General features: G+C 39.8%; 1 protein-coding gene across 7 annotated transcripts in view; it reads left to right on the top strand.

The window, feature by feature from the left end:
- CSNK1G3 (casein kinase 1 gamma 3) overlaps positions 1-3,641 on the top strand; it is a 71,488-nt gene extending 67,847 nt beyond the window's left edge. For 6 of the 7 annotated variants that reach the window (XM_041484148.1, XM_041484151.1, XM_041484155.1 and 3 more), the window contains 2 exons: positions 35-126; positions 1,393-3,641. In XM_041484148.1, coding sequence (XP_041340082.1) covers positions 35-92 — 58 coding nt within the window. In that variant the 3' untranslated portion in view covers positions 93-126; positions 1,393-3,641. The remainder of the gene's footprint in view (positions 1-34; positions 127-1,392) is intronic. The other variant, XM_041484149.1, reaches the window with a different exon arrangement.
- The last annotated feature ends 15,139 nt before the right edge of the window (positions 3,642-18,780 follow it).

Genomic DNA, 18,780 nt, shown 5'->3' on the forward strand with positions numbered 1-18,780 from the left:
TTCATCAATAACCAATGTTTTTTTCTACTGAAAGTTATGTAACTCTCAGAGCAGTTCTGGTCTGCCTCTGCCCACTGCTACTTTTTCAGTGACTGAGCGACAGGGTGCCTTGGATATTTTGAGAAGGTAACTTCTGTCTCCCCTTACTTTGGATGTTGTTCTCGCCCCCTGTAGAACCTTATTTCTAGATCCTTATTCTCCCTGAAATTTAAATGCTTTTCCCATTTCCCAAACTAAATCATCTGAATTCCTTTTGAATTTTAGCAATATAAAATGTTTGGTGGACTTAAGGATTTACCAATCAAGACTGTTGATGCAGTACATTTATATTTTCACCACTGCTGTACTTACAGTTTAAGACTCATCAGTGTATAGTGCTGCAAGTGAGAATTCAGTAACCAAACCACAGAACTCCATGGGACAAGCTCTATTAGAGTAGATACCTTGCAGTTTTGGTCACACACATTGTGAACACTTTAGTGTGAAGCTTTATTTTTAGAGGTGGTGTTCAGGACCTGGGAGTTGCTTAAAATAAGCGTAACAGTACAATTTAAATGTGTGTGTGTGTGTTATTTGTTGCTTTCCTCTTTAGTTTATTTTCAAAAGTACTTTCTGGACTTCTGCAGTCCTTCTGTATATTATCTGTATCTAACTCCCTCCAACTCTTTTCCATTTTGTAGTGTTCTTTCAGGTATTCCCAAATTGTCTCTATTTGCTAAGTGAAATTCACAGTGTTTGTCAGTTAGTTTCATTCATGTAGTATTCAATAAAGCCGAAGAGAGAATATCAGCGTTCTTTACATTTAAGCTGTGATTTTTCGCTGTAGTAGTTATTATCACTGCACTGGGTCAGAACATTAACTATGTTGTCCATTAGAATTTTCTTCTAAAATGTCTTGTGGAATAGCCTTGGAGAAAGTTTTTCTAAGTTCTGGTTGACACAGGAAGCTCAAATTGTTTTCTTGTTTTAGCAACAATAGTGTCTTAAGTGCGCAGTTTAGGTGATATAGTCATAAGCACAAGCTTCCATTTGGCATATTGCAAGTTAATATGAAAGAGTACTCAGGTAATGAATATTCCGTATTGTTACAAATGCATTTTTAAGTCAGCCTATAATACCTGTGTTTTTGATACTCTCATCAATACTCCAAGCTTAGTAGCTAGTTGCATTATAGCTTTAGTTTGATACTTTTTACCAAAAAAGGTGAAATATGTCAAAAATATCTCTACTTTAGTTTCTTTCTTTAATAAATCAATTGCCTGCAATAGAGCTTTGATGAGTTCCTTGTGGTGCTGGCTGTATCTAAGCTACATACTTCAAGTGAGACATACAGTAAATAGTTCAGTTTTGTGGGTTCTTTTATATCATATGTAACTCATGTCACACTTGCAGGTGCTGCTGCTTATTCAAGCGGAGGAAAAGGAAAACCATCCAGCGCAACAAATGACTAGAACCAAACAGAGCACGGGAAAATGCTTATTTGTTCAACCGTTGTCTTGTGATCTTAAAAAAGTCCCAACAACAAAACCCAAAGCAAAAACCTCCATAATAAGCACATTTTCCGAGGACTTCCTGAGAAACAATATCATGCTTCTGTGTTATAATTTGGTTCTTCTGCATCCATCTTCTGTTTCTTTAATTCATCTGTTCTGAAAGCTTTAAGATATTGTCAAATAGAAGTGCTTCTTTGACCATCAACATATGGACCAATGAAGTGATAGAAAATGAACAGTATCTTGAGCAAAACTGAACTTGAGAAGTATTTCTTCTTTCCTAGGAAGTAGTAGCAGTGTCTTAGGTGAAGACGGATGTCATAAATCAATTATTTGAGTTTGTAGCAGTGTATCTAAAGCAGTTTTCTTCAAAAAGAAGAAGAAAAATACAGGTACACAACCATAATGCAAAATAATAAAATCTTAAGATTTATTTTGTGACACTTGCATTGTTCTTCTTTTGCCTTAGTATTACTGGTTAGTCAAATTGTTACTCCAGTGAAATTGACACTGACTAGAGATACCGGGGATGCTGGTTTAACTGTTGACAGTTGTCAAAATGCTGGTGCTACTAACAGAAAGTATTTCTAATATCCTTTCAGTTTGAAAACCTGCTTTTATTTTGCCTACAGTGAATATTGCAGTACAGTAGAAATTATAAGAGTATTTGTGCAAGCATACAAATGTTTATATAATTTTAAGTTGTACCTCTGGTAATGTTAACAAAATTTATTTACCTTCAAAAGAGCTCTACAGAGCAAATACTGAATCTGGTTAAAGCAGAATAAGTATGAAAGTCTGTGTGTTCACTAAGATAGTTGATGATGGACAGCATCTTTAACTTGAAAATATGGATGTGCCATGTAAAGTAAGAGGCGTACTATTTTGCTTTTTAATTTAGAAAATAAATGCAATGGGAGTGAGTTAGACTTCTGCCTTCACTGCGTACTAGCCCAGCACATCTGGAATTTCTTGCCTTTTTTTTCCTGGAATTTTCTTGTCTTGTAGTGTAAGGTCACTAGTATCTTAGGATGGCAAGGATGTGTCAGATGCTTCTCTACAGTCCAATAAAGTGCTTGCAATATGAACAAACCAACAGTTCTGTAGGCAAGACACCCCATTTTGTATTTTCTTCTTCAGAAAATATATGCTTCTTTTAAAACCATAGTGACAGAGTTTTGGTTTTGTCATGTTTTAACGGCCAGTTATTGAAGAAGGGCTGTGGAAGATGGAAGACTAGACAGATTTATTGACTGAAACACAGATTATCTCAGTTTCTTTAGAATTCTTCTAGAGCTAATTAGCGCCTTTTTTTTGTCCACAAATGTCTTTTGGCATACTTATTTATTTTTCATCTGCTTTGTGGTAGCATTTAAAATGTACATAAAAGCAAAGGTACATCTTTGAATTAATCATTGCATTTACAAGGATTTTAATTTTATTTTGTAATTTATTTTTCATTAAGAGCCAAAATTGTATTTTATTGTTTGGATTATGTGCTCATATGTATACTTTGATCTTTGTCATTATTACTGTTCATGCTCTTAAGTTTTTGTTTTAGAAAACCTGAACTTGGCCTACAAAAACACACTGTGTAACAGGTCATAAGATTCCACTCGACCAGAGTGTGTTACTGATTATTTCAGACTCATAAAGTTATTTCTTTGTTTTTGTTTGAGCTGAGAAGTAGGTCACTTGACCATTCTCTTATGAAAACACATCCTTCTTTGTATTACTTGACCAAATCTGTTGCTTGTACATGTGGTATGTGTATTTCTCACACACCTGGTGAGTTTTATTCTTGGAGGTTTTTAATCTCTACAGTGTTTGTATCATCTGAACTCCTTAACAAGACATTGTGAATATTATGGACTTAAAATGGTTGAATATATAAAAGCTGTTTACTTGCTGAAATGATTAGCAAGGCACTTGTTTTTCAGCAATTTAAGTGCTTGATTTTAATGTGGAAGAAGGTTTTCTTCTAGTAAAGCTGTCGGCTCTAATGTAGGTATCCCAATATTATTTGCATTTATATACTTTTTCTTCCTGTCTACAGTAATGAAGTAAACAATGGCTGGATGTCTAAAACTGAAATACATCCCTGCTTAAATGTAAGAAAAAAAAATAAAGATAGTTTTTTAAAATTTGCATTTTTCCCCCCTTTCCTACAGTCATAGATGAAATAATGTTTTAAGATGTGCTGAACAAGTGTAATTGCTTTGGATGGGAATGAATTTGGAAGCATGATTCTCATAATGCTATCTTGACTTACAGTTGTGTTTGCTTACTTAACAGATGTTACTGGTATGTGCTTTAATAGACCTGATAACAGCAACGGAGTGAGGAGATCTCAATGCACACATTTGAAATCTAGTAATGGATTAAAGTTTATGCTCTCTGTGCCACCTTAAAAAAGACCTGAAGAGGTCTAGGAAAAGCGTGAAAAGGACATGTTTTGGGTTGCTCAAAGTCCCATCCAGCCTGACTTTGAGTGTTTCTAAGGATTGGGTATCCACAACTTCTTCGGGCAACTGGCTCCAGTTGCTTGTCTGACCACCTCCATGGAAAAAAAGGTCTTCCTTATATCCAGTCTAAATCAACCCTCTTTCAGTTTGTTCTGTAATTTCTTGTTCTGTCACAGGCCTTGGTAAAAGTCTCCATGTTGTATGTTGCACGTTTTGAAAGCCCACAATTGGGTATTGCCAGAATCATCTTTTCTCCAGGCTGAAAAAATTAATCTTTCCTTATAGGAGGGGTGTTCTCATCCTCTGTTGGTTTTTGTTGCCTTCTCTGGACATTCTCTTGACAGATTGCAAGTGTTTCTCCTGCTGGTGACCCCAGAGCTGGACATAGCACTGCAGTGGGCTCTCACAAGAGCAGAGGGGCAGAATCCCCTCCCTCACTGTGCTGTCAACGCTGCTTTGGATGCAGTCCGCAACACGGTTGGCTTTCTGGCTGGTGCATATTGCTGTGTCATGTCTAAGTTTTCATTCATCAGTATCCCCAGATCCTTCTCTGGTCTCAAACCCTCCATCCACCAGTCTGTACTTAGAGTGGTGGTTGCCCTGGGCCAGTTGCAGGATGTTGAACTTGTCCTTGTTGTCCTTTAGAAAGTTTGCATGGGTGCACTCCAATAGCTTGTCAAAGTCCTAAAGTACGTAGAAGGTTGCTTTTGATAAAGGTGTATTCCTAGGTCTGTTGTTTACAACAGATGGGTGAAGTGAAGATTGGTGGCTGTCTAGGTTGCAGTTGATTGTGAAGATGTTAAGTTTAAGATACTTGGCTCTATGAAAAAAAAAAAAAAATAGCAGAGCTATTACCCAGGATTATGGAAGACAGGCTTTTGACTTTCAAGGGTGTTTGGGTCCAGGCACCCCAGTGGACTTGTGTACAAGAAAGGCTGCTAAGTGATGTGGTTGGAGGCTGTCTTGGGCACAGAGATCACAAAATGATAGAGCTTTTGGTTCTCAGAGAAGTGAGGACGCAGATCAGCTGAACTGCCATCTTGGACTTCTGGAAGATAGGCTCTGGCCTTTCAGCTTTATATCAGAGCAGACTTTGTATAGTATGGAATATTACTTTGGTCAGTTTGGGTCAGTTGTCATGTTCATGTCCCCTCCCTGGGTTTTCCCAGCCTCAGCCTGCTGGTGGTGGGGATGCAGAATGTTGGGGAGATAGTGCTGATGCTGGGCCAGGACTGCTCAGACGTAGCCAAAGCACCACTCTGTTACCAGCACCTCACCAGTCACTAACACAGCACAGCAAGGTGAGGGCTGCCATGGGGAAAAGAACCCATCCCAGTCAGACCCAATACAAGTAAACATGATAGTCATCTACAGGAAGGCTGGAAGGAAGATCCAGGGAACCAACAGGCCTGCCAACCTGACCTCAGTTTTGGGGAAGGTCATGGAGCAAATGGTTTTGATTGCAATCACATGGCAATCACATACAGGATGAGCAGAGGTTTGGGCCCAGCCAACACAAGTTTACAAAAGGCAAGTCCTGCTAAGCCCACAAGGTGACAAGGTGGATGGATCTTCTTAGTGGATGAGGGCAAGACTAGATGTTGTCTGCCTGGGCTTTGGTGAAGTCTTTGGCACGATTTCCTGCAGCATTCTGCTGGAGAAACTGGCTGCCCATGGCTTGGAATGGTGCACTCTTCACTGGGTAAAAAAACTGGCTGTGTGAAGAGCGAGTGGAAGTGAATGGGGTTACATTCAGCTGGTCTTATCTGTGATCTGGACCAGGGCATTGAGTGTAGCCTCAGTAAGTTTACAGACGACACTACATTGGGCGGGAATGCATATCTGCTGGAGGGTCCTGCAGAGATCTAGGCAGCTGGATCAGTGGGCTGAAGTGAGTTGAATGAAAACCTCAAGGCTGAGTGCCGAGTCCTGCCATTACAATAATCCTGAGCAGAACTACATGCTGGGAAAAGAGTGGCTGGAAAGGTGCGCAGCAGAAAAGGACCTGAGGGTGCTGTTTGACAGCAGTGGAACAGAAGCCAGCTGTACCCTGAAGAAGGCATCCTGGCCTGTATAAAAAATGGTGGGGCCAGTAGGAGCAGGAATAATCCCATCAGGATAGTCCCCCTATACAGGGTGCTGGTGAGGCCACACCTCAAGTCCTGTGTCTATTTCCGGGCCTCAGTTCAGAAAAGACATTGAACTGCTGGAGGCAGTCCAGAGAAGAGCAACAGCTGGGGAAGGGTCTGGAGTACAAGTCTTGTGCAGAGTGCCTGAGGGAGCAAGAGGCATTTAACTGGGAAAACAAGGCTCAGGGGGGACTTTGAGGGTGTAGCCAGGTGGGAGTCAATGTCTTCTCTGGAGAAACAAGTGACAGGACAAAAGGAAATGGCCTGATATGGCACCAGAAGAGGTTTAGGTTGGATATTGGGGAAAGATTTCTTCTTCATATGGGTTCTCAAGCATTGGAACAGGCTACACAGGGAAGTGGTGGAGTCACCATCCCTGGAGGTATTTAAAACATGTAGATGTGGTGCTTTGGTACCTGGTTTAGTGGTGGACTTGGCAGTGCTGAGTGTGGTTGGGTTCAATGATCCTAAAGGGCTTTTGCAACAGAATTCTGTATTAATGCTAGGAATGTACTATTGTACCATATTTCAAATGCACAAAGTGCTGGCATTGACTGGCCATTGCTTGGACATGAAGAGCTGTAGCTGACCAGTTGCCTTTCTGTAGCTCAGTTTGAGACAGCATAGCTGCAAAATATTTATTTGGTTTTTGAGGCAGTTGTGTGTGGGTGACTGTGTAAACCCCCACTTCGTTTGACTGGTTGACGGTTGGGGCGTGGTTTTCTAAATGAGTCTTAAATTCATCACATATTAATTTAGTATTTTCTATATTGTTCCTTTCTTGCATTGGCTAGCAAGTTTGTTTTAATAAAATAGCAAGAATTCTTCACTGCTTCAGAGATACAAATCTTGAGACTTCAATAGTAGTCCCTCTTTTTTGGTTTTGTGGATACAAAGGTTCTGAACTTGGGTATCCACTTAAATTTGAATTAATTTTTGAGGGGTAAATCCATTTGTCTCATCAGCTGAGAATGTATTCTGTCTGCATTCTGCCATATGGGGTTGTCCTGAGGATCCCTGCTAGGGGTTTGTTTTCCACATTAATGCCCTCTTTCTGTGAACAAGAGGGACTGAAGACAAAGGTCTTTAGAGCTCCCAAGAATTAGATAGGTAGTAAGTATAAAAAAATTATGCCGATTTGATTGATAAACCTCCCTGCATGGACTGAAATCACAGGTGGATGTAACAATCTAAATTTACTGAGGTAAAGCTAAATTTGAACAGTTTCTTACAAGGAGGACAAATTAATATATTTCTGTATTTATTTTCTTAAATGGAGAAATTGTATTCTATAATCTGGTTGTACTGTGCCATTTTATTAGTTACAGAAAACTACCCTTTCTGGAAAAGACAAGGTAAACTTTTGTAGTCTTAGGAATACCCACATGTTGCAGGTGAAATGAGCCCTCTGTATCAATGACCGGTACGGAGAATTTCAGTATGTGTTAATTCTGCCACCCAGTGAAGCAGTTTTGTGTAGTGCATTATTAAAAAGGTTCCTGCTACGATGAACAGGAAACTTGTCAGCTCTGCCATGTTCTTGCTTGCTTGGAGCATCAGGATTGTCTTCCATCTGCAGTTTCTTTGCAGGAAGCTCTGTGAGCCCCGTGTCCATTTTGGAAGGGTGGTTTACTTCAGAAGCGAGCACAGATGCTGTAAATGCACTTGGGTGGGTCTGTAGAAACTGCACCATGTGGCAATACACTGAAAGTGAGCAAATGAGGGAGGGCACTGTCTGAAGCTCTCTGTGCTGTTGATACCTTCTCTTCACTGAGGAGACCTTGGTACTGTGCATGGCCTGGGCTGCTGTGATACATGAGGTGAGTGGAAACACTGGTGTCAATTTGTGCGTTAAATGTTAGTAAAGCTTAATTTGTTTCTTAAGTGATTTTGTTGTTGGGACTTTTGTTTGCTTGTCTGTTTTTGCTATAAAATTAATATAAATGAAAGTTCTGCTGATTCCTCCCCATACCGCAGTGGATATTCTTGCTCACTCCTGAGATATGTGCACCCCATGTTGGAGCCCAGGGCTGAGAAAACTGTAGGGTGGTACAATCAGCTTGTCCTCTGCAGAAAAGCACATTTACAAGGCTAGTTTTCAATACCTGGCTCAGTACAAATGGTGTCCACAGCTCCTGGTCAATGTTTCTAACAGTAATGGTTTTTTCCACTAGGTTTTGGTAGGAAGTGTGTTTCCACCTTTCAACCTTAGTTGAACTCATGCACCCACTTTGGTTTGATTCGATATAACTTTACACAAACTTGGAAAGCTCTCAAATTAGAGAGGTCTGTGATTCAGCCATAAAATGACAAGACAGCTGGAAAGAGTTTGTTACTTGGGTGGTTTATTTCTAGATGTCTGGCAGTCTGCTGGCTGGGTGCTTTCTGGGGCTCAGTCCAGTCTGGTGTGTGCTGGAGTCCCAGCCTTTAGCCTGCACTGTCAGGGAGGGACATCCAGGAGTTGCAGCCTGAGCATAGCTAGACAGACAATTTTACCTGAGTGGACAACCATGTGAAACTGTGGGTGCCCAAAGGAGTGCAGGGCAGCCCCAGGGACCTGCAGGGCTGCTGTGTGTGACTTCAGTGGGGTGTGAGGAGCTAAAGGCCACAAGTTGCCCATATGAAAACAGTCAAGGCTGCAGAAGGAACTTGGTATAAGATGGATCACCCAAGCAAGAACTTGAGATAAGCACAGACAAGAGAAATTTGCAACAGGAAGATGCTAATTCCAAGCCTGATGGAGATGAGATTTGCTTAACTCAACCTAGTTAACGCATCCAGAGAAGTGCCGCTCTGGCAAACTGTGGGAAAGGGAGCAACTGCACATGCCACCCCAGGGTACAGGAACACCATTACCAACCTTGGAGCTTGGACTGTGTAAAGGTGATTCCCCCAGAAGAATGACTCCAGGATGCCCCCCACTGAGAGGCCCAGGATGAGGAAGCACCAGGGGGACACTGCAGTGGGTGGTGACTGTTTTCTCCTTGATCTCTGTTAAAAAATCTACAGTAAAAAGACCCCTTATTACTGACTTTGGCATATGGTCTCCTTAGCACCTCATTAGCACTAATTAGGACAGAAGCATTTTTCACTATTTGGATCACAAGGATATGAAGCTATTGTGTGCAAGGTGTCCAGCTGTTTTTGGGAAGGTGTGCTATGACATGGTGAAGGAGCAGAGGCAGCAGAAGCAGCCTGCTGGAGGTCAGCTTGGGAGTGGCTGTACTGTGGGGATAAAAGGGAGGGGGCATGAGGCTTGGCAGCAGCTGCCCCTCCGAGCTCTTTTGGGCTTCTCTGGGGGCAGTTTTCCTTCAAAGCCAAGCCTGCAAAAAAGTCAAGCCTTCAAAGCCAAGCCTGCATCTGTTGGTCTCCTCTGTCAGATAACTATTTTCTTGTACCTCTCGAGCATATGGGGATCATCTCCCTTGAAATTAGGGTTGTAGTAGAAGAGTAATTAAAATCTGCAAAAGCAGTACAAGCTAGTTGCCAGCCTTTGGAGACACCAGGATAGGAGAACTGAGTCTTATGCTGGTGAAAGACTAATGTGCATCTTGAATAGGTTTAATAGGCATTTGAAATCTAAAGCTTAGGCTGACCAAAAGGTTGTGCTGGGTTTCTGTTAAGTAGTGAACATCCTTAAGAAGAAAGGGAAAAAAAGAATTTAATCTCTGAGCATTTTGTGCCCTCCTCCTCATCTCCTTCAGTGCCAAGGCTTACCTTACTATAAGGTGAATTTCTTGTGCCAGAATCATTCTGAGTCAGTTTGTGTGCAGGGGAAGTGATGCAGATTGCCAGTTAGCTGGGCTTTGCTGATACCATGCAGTACTGTTCAGCTCAGTAGCCTGGGGAGGAAGGGCAGTGTCTGTCTGCTGAGAAAGTGTGAGTGGCCAAGCCAACAGGAGACAGCTGGGACGGTTTTGTACCTGTATCTGTATTGAAACAGGAGGTAATACAAGAACTGTACAAAAATTATGGGTACCACTGAGACCTACTGCAGAAGATTGTTTGATGTAATTGCTTTAATAAGGTTCTTTTGGCAACCATGACTTGGTATAGGAGATACTGAGGAAGAAGGTTTTGGGAAAATATTTCTGCTCTGGTCTGTCTTTCATGCCTGCCTGGAAATTTTTTTAATCCTTTGTAGATGCTAAACATCAAAAGGTATTCTGTTTGCTCTGTTGTCTCATCCTGAAGCACAGGAGAAGTTGAATCTGCTGATGTATCTGGAGCAGCAAAAGATGATGATCCTGCTCTCCTCAGGACTAAGCAAGCTGCAGCCCTACTGTAGCTCAAAGTAACTGGTGGCTGTGCAAGTGTACCCAGAAGTTTGATGTATCCAGGCAATTGGGCTTAAAAGGTTGACATATTTCAAAATAATTAACTTTTTTAAAGTGGGACTTTTTTTTTCTTGAAATCTATGAGGAGACTGTGTCCTGCTGATGGAAATTATCTCCGCCTGCTGAAAGTTCAAGGCTGAGGCTGAAATCCAAACCACAACACTACGGCTCTATTTGGGTTGTACTGCGAAGTTTCAGTAGCAGGTGGCTGTGGGTGGTTTCTGTGAGAAGCTGCCAGAAGCTTCCCCCCATGGCCAACAGAGCCAGTGCCAGCCGGCTTCAGGTCAGACCCACTGCTGGCTGAGGCTGGGCCAGGCAGTGACAGCTGTAGCGCCTCTGAGACACCGTATTGAACAGGGGGAAGAAGGCTTTGTGCGGGAGCAATTGCAGCCAGGGAAGAACGGAGTAAGAATATGTGGTAGAAACAGCTCTGCAGACACCAAGGTCAGAGGAGAAGGAGGGGGAGGAGCTGCTGCAGGTGCCAGAGCAGAGATGCCTTCTCCTGTGGCCCCTGGTGGAGACCATGGTGAGACAGATGTTCCCCTGCAGTCCATGGAAATCCATTGTGGAGCAGAGATCCACTTGCAGCATGGGGAGAATCTCACACTGGAGCTGGTGGGTTCCCAAAGGCTTTGACCCTGTGGAAGCCTGCGCTGGAGCGGGACCTGTGGCCCACTGAAGGGAAGAGCCATGCTGTAGCAGGTTTTTTGGCAGGATCTCTGACCCTGTGAAGGACCCACAGTGGAGCAGTTCACGAAGAACTGCAGTCTGCGGAAGGACTCATGTTGGAGAAGTCCATGGAAGACCGTCTCCCTTGGAAGGGATTCCTGCAATGGATCAGGGGATGAGTGTGATCAGTCCTCCCCCTTTGTAGGGAGTGGAAGAGATGTGTGATGAACTGACCACAGGCCCTGTTCCCTGTCCCCCTGCACTGTAGGATGAAGGAGGTAGAGAATTTGGCAGTGAAGCTGAGCCTAGGAAGGATGGGGATTAAAAGTACATTTTTTACCACTTGTACAGACACAAAACTCATATTGCAGCTGAATTAGTTTTTGAGTGACGTTTCTTTCCTTTTTTTTTTAAGAGATTCTCTGCTACAGTTTCTAAAATACTGTAATTTCAGTTGTGCTGTGATGTTGCCACTTAAAGTGAACATTTGAAATGTCTTATTGTATGTGCCTTGGAATGAAAATAATGATTTTTAAATAAAATATGCTTTATTGAGAGATATCATGAGGAATTGAATAAGTGCTTTTTGTAGAAAAAAATTTTTAGCTTAGAAAACACCCCTCAAGGAAGCAACATACACACAAAACCCCCTACCCAACTACTGATCTTGTGTTAAGTATGTCAAACTGTTGTAAATGGAGACACCCTAATAATGTTCAATAGATGTCTCATATAACCAGTCTAGAAAAATGGTACATTTTTTATTTAAGCACTATCCTATAAATGTTTTTCATTTACAAATTGTTGATATTATTGTTTTAAATTATACATTAGAACATTTTTTGTATGATAGAGCATTGGAAACATACTGACTGAGTACAAATGATGTCTGCATATTTCAAAATACAGAAAGGAAAAACAACCAATGTTTTTAACCAGAAAAATACACTCAAATTTTCAGAAGCTGTCTTTCTATGACAGCAATATCTATTGTTCTGAGCCTTCAATATCTCTGGGAGTGTAATGTACGAGTGTGTAATGCAGAAATGAGAAGAGTAACTGTGGTTAGTGTGTACTGATGACAAGCTGCGAACTGAGGTACTAGTGTGCAGATAAAACTGAATTAAAAATCGACCACATCTTTCATCATGGAAGTAAAGCTCTGCAGTTATTCTTATTGATCTGGTTTAATATGAACACAAAGCTCAACAGTTTATGGATCTCTTTGAGATCCTTTCTTTGCATACCCCGAAAATGTATGATTTTGCTAATGGGATAAGAATATGCAAATGAAACTCAGGCACAGGCAAGCCTAAGCCTCAGTGGTTTAGTCTGGTTTGTTTGTTTTTGACTGTATAGTTCAGTAAGTTTTGTGATTACACAGAAGTAATCTGTGTTTGTTAATTTTTCCCCTATTTGGGTCGTATACACAAACTACTTTCCTGACTTGAAAGAGAGAAAATGGAGTTTTCTTCTTTGCAAAAAGAAATTTGCAGAAATGCTCTACTATAGATGGTTATAACAAGGAATTTAAAGCATGTGCCCCAACTGAAAAACATGAAATATTACATTTCCTTTCATGTGAAGCTTGGTGTGATGTTCATTGTTGGAACTAGCAGGAAGTATTATTTCTGCAATGAATATACTACACTTTCAGTAGCTGTGAAGCAGAAAGCTTAGCATGAATAAATACAGATATAAATTGTCAGGTCACATTTCAGTGAGACTTCATGTTAAGCAGTAATACAAATGTAAAAACTTACAATGAAATGAAATTTATAATATAAAGATCAAACCTGCCTATGAGACCCTTTTAAGGAAATTTGTTGTACTGAAAAGATTACAGTTTTGTTTCAATAGACAGTAACAGTACGACAAAACGAATGCATTTCTGCTGGATAAATGTGATATAAATTAGGATCTGATTCCATGTGGATGATCTTACCATACAAGAAAAAACAAACTTTTAAAAAAATGTGAATGCTGCTCTTAGGTCAAAACAAAATAAAACAAAAAGTAAGCAGTCATTTGTCACAATTTTTAACTTTAGAATGCTCAGGCACTGAACTTTGTAGTTTCTGAAGTGCTTTAGTGATTTAAATTCAGACGTTCCCTTTCAGCAGAGGTAAAATGTTCTCTCTGACACCATGCCTGTTTGCACCTTTCCTTCAGCAAGCACAGTGATGTCAGAGCAGTGTGGCAATGAGACATCACAGCCTGTGAATGAAGGTGCAGAGCTGAAGATTCAAAATCAGTTTGCATGGAAACTCAGCAGATGGCTTCTTGTCCGTGTGTCATGTGGAGATGCAAGGTTGTCTGGATCAACAGCTGTGAAGATTTTATTGAAATGTACTTAATCTAAGACAGCTTATCAGAAACCACAAATACTTTTAGCATAGGCGAGTGATTGCAAAGACATTTCTAATGAAATTTTGTGATTTTTTTCAAGGGTTGTGTTTCTGAATATGCTTAATTCATATTAAGAATGAAAATGGGTAAGGTTTTGCAAGTCACACTGGATGAACAGCCATGTTGCAGCAGACTGAATGTGTATTGAGCAGAGTAGTTGTCACTGCCAGTGTTCACCATCAAATACCTAAGAAAGTGAGTGAGAAAAGGAAAGATTATACTAATATTTCTCCCAGTAATCAATTCTCTCAGCATTACATAGTTCAGGAATGTTCTCATTCTTAAGCGGTATTTATCAGTTTACTAACCTCACTGAATTTTATTTTTTCTTTGATTAAGTTGCCTGATTGCTTAGTGAATTGGCATGTACCTCTTTTAGACACTAGATGAATGGAAAGTCTTACTGTTAATCTTTCTACATCAGTTCAACATATAGGAATGTTTGGATAAGCTCTCAATCAAAGCTTATCCAAAACTTAGTTATGGTTTTTTTTTTTTGTTTTGGTTTTTTTTGTTTTGGTTTTTTTTTTTTTTTTTTTTTTTTTTTTTGGTTTTTTTTTTTTTGTTTTTTTTTTTTTTTTTTTTTTTTCATTTTGTTTTGGTTCTTTTTTTTCTTTTGTTGTTGTTTTTTTGGTTGGTTGGTTGGTTTTTCTTTTTTTATGTTGGGGCTTGGGGTATTTTTTGTTATTGTTGGCAGTTTTGGTTTTTTATTGGGATTTTTTTTGTTCTTTTTGTTTTTGTTGGTTTGAGTTTTTTAACTTCAGAAAATGTGCATTAGCACATGTAGGAGATGAGTGACGTGGAAATAAATGTAGGAAATAACTGATAATTCTGTGCAATAATTGCAGAATTTGAGAAGCTGATAATCAGAAATGCAAGATCATAAAATGCTGCCCTTTAATTGGATAGTTTTGTTGGCTGTAAAACATCTCTCTCTGCTGTATGATATGTTGCATAATATGCTGATGTTATTAGAATTTTTTGAAACTTACCTTAGACTGTCACTGAATAGCTTTAGCTGGTCATAGTCAAAGGGCCTGATTTCACATGTTCCCTCTATTGTTGTGGCATGGCAGTGATAAGGAAATTCAGAAACAGGTAAAACATTAGTTAAATTGGCAGGTTTTGACTGTAGCCTTGATTTCCCTGACACATTAACTTTTCCTGATACATGGTTCTGAATACTTTTAAATGTTTATTTTATGTTCTAGGCTTCGTGGTTTTTTGTTGTTGTTGGTTTGGTTTTTTGGTTTATGTGTGTGTTGTGGTGGTGATTTTTGGTAGATTTAATTGCTGTTCAGAATGTGTTGCAGCATTCCACAACATCAAGGAAAACAATCTGAAATGGACAGTTGCTATCCTCTTCCTACTTGGAATGCTTGTTTTGACACCTGGCATATTTTGCCTGCACATAGTTTCTAATTTTTCATTTCTGCTTACACCATGGATAGATTTGTCTCAAATTGTCATGTTTTGGAACTTTCAATAATCAATGAAGGTCTTGATTTCTGAGCAGCTAATAAATGAGAAAATGTAGTCTGTTCAGTTGCTTTCTAATTATATGCATCTTTGTTTAAAAGTCCTCAAGGCAGAAATTAAAAATGTCAGTGTGACATCAGTTGTGATCTCTGAACACATTAAAGAAAAAATACTAATGCTACAACATATGCACCACATTTGTTGAGAGTTTGATCTTTGTAATGCTCACTCACTGTTTAGCCACAGGCTTTCAAAAGTGAACTTTTATTCTGGACCTTTTTTTTTTTTTTCCAATGTGTATTCTTGATTTAAGTCTTGAAAAAGCTTTTAAAGTATATTTTTTGTCATCTAACAAGTGTGCCCTCCATTTCCTTTTAAACAGCAATGTAAATTCTCACTGTAGCTAGAGAAAGTGCAATTAACTACCCTTATGCATATGTGTTTGTAGTTAATTCTAAATTTATTTTGTTCATTTTGTGATGCTGTCTTCCCTTGGGCTTCCACTTCTATTTCTGTACTCATTTTAGCCTGCATATTCATTGACACAAAGGCTTGTCTTGTCTTTACTTGCAGTGTAAAGTACCCTGCTGCAGCATTAATATTTCAGAGGAAATACTGTCTTCTGACACTATATGTACAGAATCTCAGCACTAACAGACAGAATACAAGGTTTTTGCCGCTGCATTAATATCATAACTTACAGTTTATGAACTGTTTATTACAACATTAGGCACATGAAAGCAAAATTCTGCAATCATAATAGCTGGCTTCACTTAACGCAATTTGCTAACAAACAGCAACTGGCTACTTCAAGTTTCTGGTTGTAAAACTCTAGAGAGCATCTAGCAATAATGTAACTTCATAAATGTTGTATTGGCTGCTTGCTTATTGTATGTTTGCCGTTGACTATGTATGATCCTCCTGTGGATAATGCTTGTAGCAATCCGGCTGGTGATGGGCAAAATTTGCAGGTGTATGCAAAATACTTGATTTAGAGCCTCCTGTCTTGAAGGGGAATATACACTTCATTGCAAGCTGTCCACACAGAAATGATGCAGAGAGAAAAGCACTGCTGAGCTGACTTGGATAATCTCACTATTTCACAGACAAACCAAGTAAATAAAACAGCTCGTTCCTCCAATAACCTCTCTGGTAGAAAACCACATGCTTTCTATTACATATGTCCATATTTCTCATTAGGCAAATGCTGTAAGAATGTTTTTTTTAACAGTCTTCAGCCCAAAATGTTTATTTAAGTTTCTCTAAGGAGCCGTATCACCTCTTTCAGATGTATTCAGGGTTGTTTTTTTATAAAGTAAACTGGGCTTTTATATTTCTCTGACACCTGAAACTTGCAGAGTTTAAGTAATACCTTAAATTACATGCCTTATAAAAGTACAGTTGTTGGGGTTTTTTTTTCTTTTTTAAATTTTTTTGATTGTGTGTGTGAGGAAGTTTATTTTAAAAAAGTGACAAGAGACTTCTCGCTGGGCAGGAGGATGAAACGTAATTATAGGTGTTTTGAGTGACTCAGACCATAGATGTAGGCGTTGGTCCAAGACACACTGGAGGAATCAATAACCTCTTCTGGTCTTTTTTTTTCGCTTGGGGCGACGCTTGTCTGTTTTAGATTGTCGTGGGGTGTCCGCTGCTCTGTCACAGCCCTGGCTGCGGTAGCTGGGTCGAGCTCCGGGAGCCCGGCAGAGCTGAGGGAGCTCGGGCAGCGCTACCTGCGGCCGGCAGGACCCAGGTGGAGCCGGGCACAGGAATGCTTTACGGCGGTCATCCACCCAGCTGGAGGAGTCCTTGGTGGCTGTCCTTCCCCCTGGCTGTGCCACTGGATGGCAGCATTGGCTACGCCTTGGCAGCGGCGGCGCCGCGCCGAGCTGCGGTTCAGCCTCGTTGAACATCAGCCGGGTAAAAGATTGATAGCAATGCAAATGTATTTATAACCACTAGAGATAGTCACCTTCCACCCCAATTAGCCTTTGAATTGATTTAGTGAGAAAAACATCTATTATGGAATAAAAGTCTTAGTGATTAGTGTTGCATTATTTCACTACATTTGAAATAGCTGTAGGTAAGAGGGTCTTACAGGCATAAATAAGCTTTAATATTATAATGTGCTTTTAGGCTACATCAGAAGCAAATTACAGGTCGATGGTTTGTTTTCCAAGTAAAATATAACTACAGGTACAGTGGGTGTGCTGGGACTCTATGGCATTTACAAAATCCAGCTTATAGAATTTTTCTTTTCCTTATTTTATTTTTAACATAGATTATTTCACTGATCACAAAAATGTGCATCTTTCTGCAAGCTAAAAAATTAATAAATGTTTTGAAGCTGTCTGATTTTTTTTCCCCTATTTTTCCTTCTTCCCAAATGCAGTTTGCTGCAAAGAACCTAGAGTGAGAAGAGTGGTGATGATTCTTTCTCTGGAGTGTGAATCCTGGTGGTACAGCGGGTACATCCTGACATGTGACTAGTACTGCTAGGAAAGGACACAGGAGAGATGAGAGTCCCCTGCTTCAGCTGAAATTATTACAAGGGGCTGGTGTGGTTTAAGGCCTCTAATATAAAGACCTAATTTACATCACATTGTGTTTCAATTACGTGTTGAAAATGTTACTTCTTTGAGAAGCAAAATTTCCCTGATATTTGATAGTACTGCACTGTTTTGCTGCTTTGCAGCGATGATGTAAATTGGCTTCCTTGCTAAGGAGTACAATGTGAGCAAACAGCCTTTGAAAACAGGACTGGAGCTGTAGCTGGATGCCTCCCGATTCAGATTATGCACCTCCCCCCGCCACCCTTCCCCCACTGTAAAATCCGTGCAATCTTTGCTTTCTATTTATGTATTCATTTGTGTTTATATAAAGGATGAAGCTTAATGAAGTCTATGCAGTCACAGCAGGGTTTACCACTGTGAGATCAGACGTGGCCCTGTGCTGTCTGAGAGCAAGACCTTTGAGTGTTGTTATTCTCTTCATTGGTCCTCAATTCATCTTTATTTAGTATATAGCTTATATGGTTAACACCATATTTTACTTTTGAGAAAAATTGTAAGTTGTTGTGGTTTTTATGACAATGGGAAAATACTTTACTCAGTCCAGCATGCTGGTTTTGAAGGCTCAAACCACAAAGACCACCTTCCTTCCACTCCCCACAGCATCTATTTTGACTGTTTCAAAGCCTAGTCTGAGATTTACCTGAATTCTTAATGAATGCTTGCATCCAGATGGCAGAATGTTTTTATTGATGGTGAACAAAGATACCTTTCTTGGTATAAAGTTTTAAATACATTTTATGTGTTTGTATTTGTAGTTTGCTTTACAACGTTTAAACAAAGAATATAGAGACAAAGAAAAATTATAAAATAGGAGAGAAATGTTAGCAATGTTTGCCAAGAATATCTTTGAATACACAACAGGACTGAAGGGCTTAAAATCAGAATGCCCTATAAAAATTGGGAAAAAAAACCCCAATCAAAGTGAATAATTCTACTTTTAGTTTCTTTTGTAACTGTGTTTTAGATATCTACAATGCTCTGCAGCATTGACACCAGATAATACAATGATATCCCACTTAGTCATGGTGAAACATGCTTGACAATCAATCAAAAATCAGCTGGAAGCAAAATCTCTTGAAGGCAGCCTAGATCTGACAGGATTTGCTCTTATTTGTGTGTGCATAAGTGAGAGATATGCAAGCTTTTCACATAAATGAAAACTACACTGGGATTTAAAGCATATATTGTACATTCTGCAAAATATTTGCTCTTGCATATCTCCAATTCTA

Source organism: Pyrgilauda ruficollis, unplaced genomic scaffold (assembly GCF_017590135.1).
Source record: "Pyrgilauda ruficollis isolate IOZ18807 unplaced genomic scaffold, ASM1759013v1 scaffold64, whole genome shotgun sequence".
Lineage (NCBI taxonomy): Eukaryota > Metazoa > Chordata > Aves > Passeriformes > Passeridae > Pyrgilauda > Pyrgilauda ruficollis.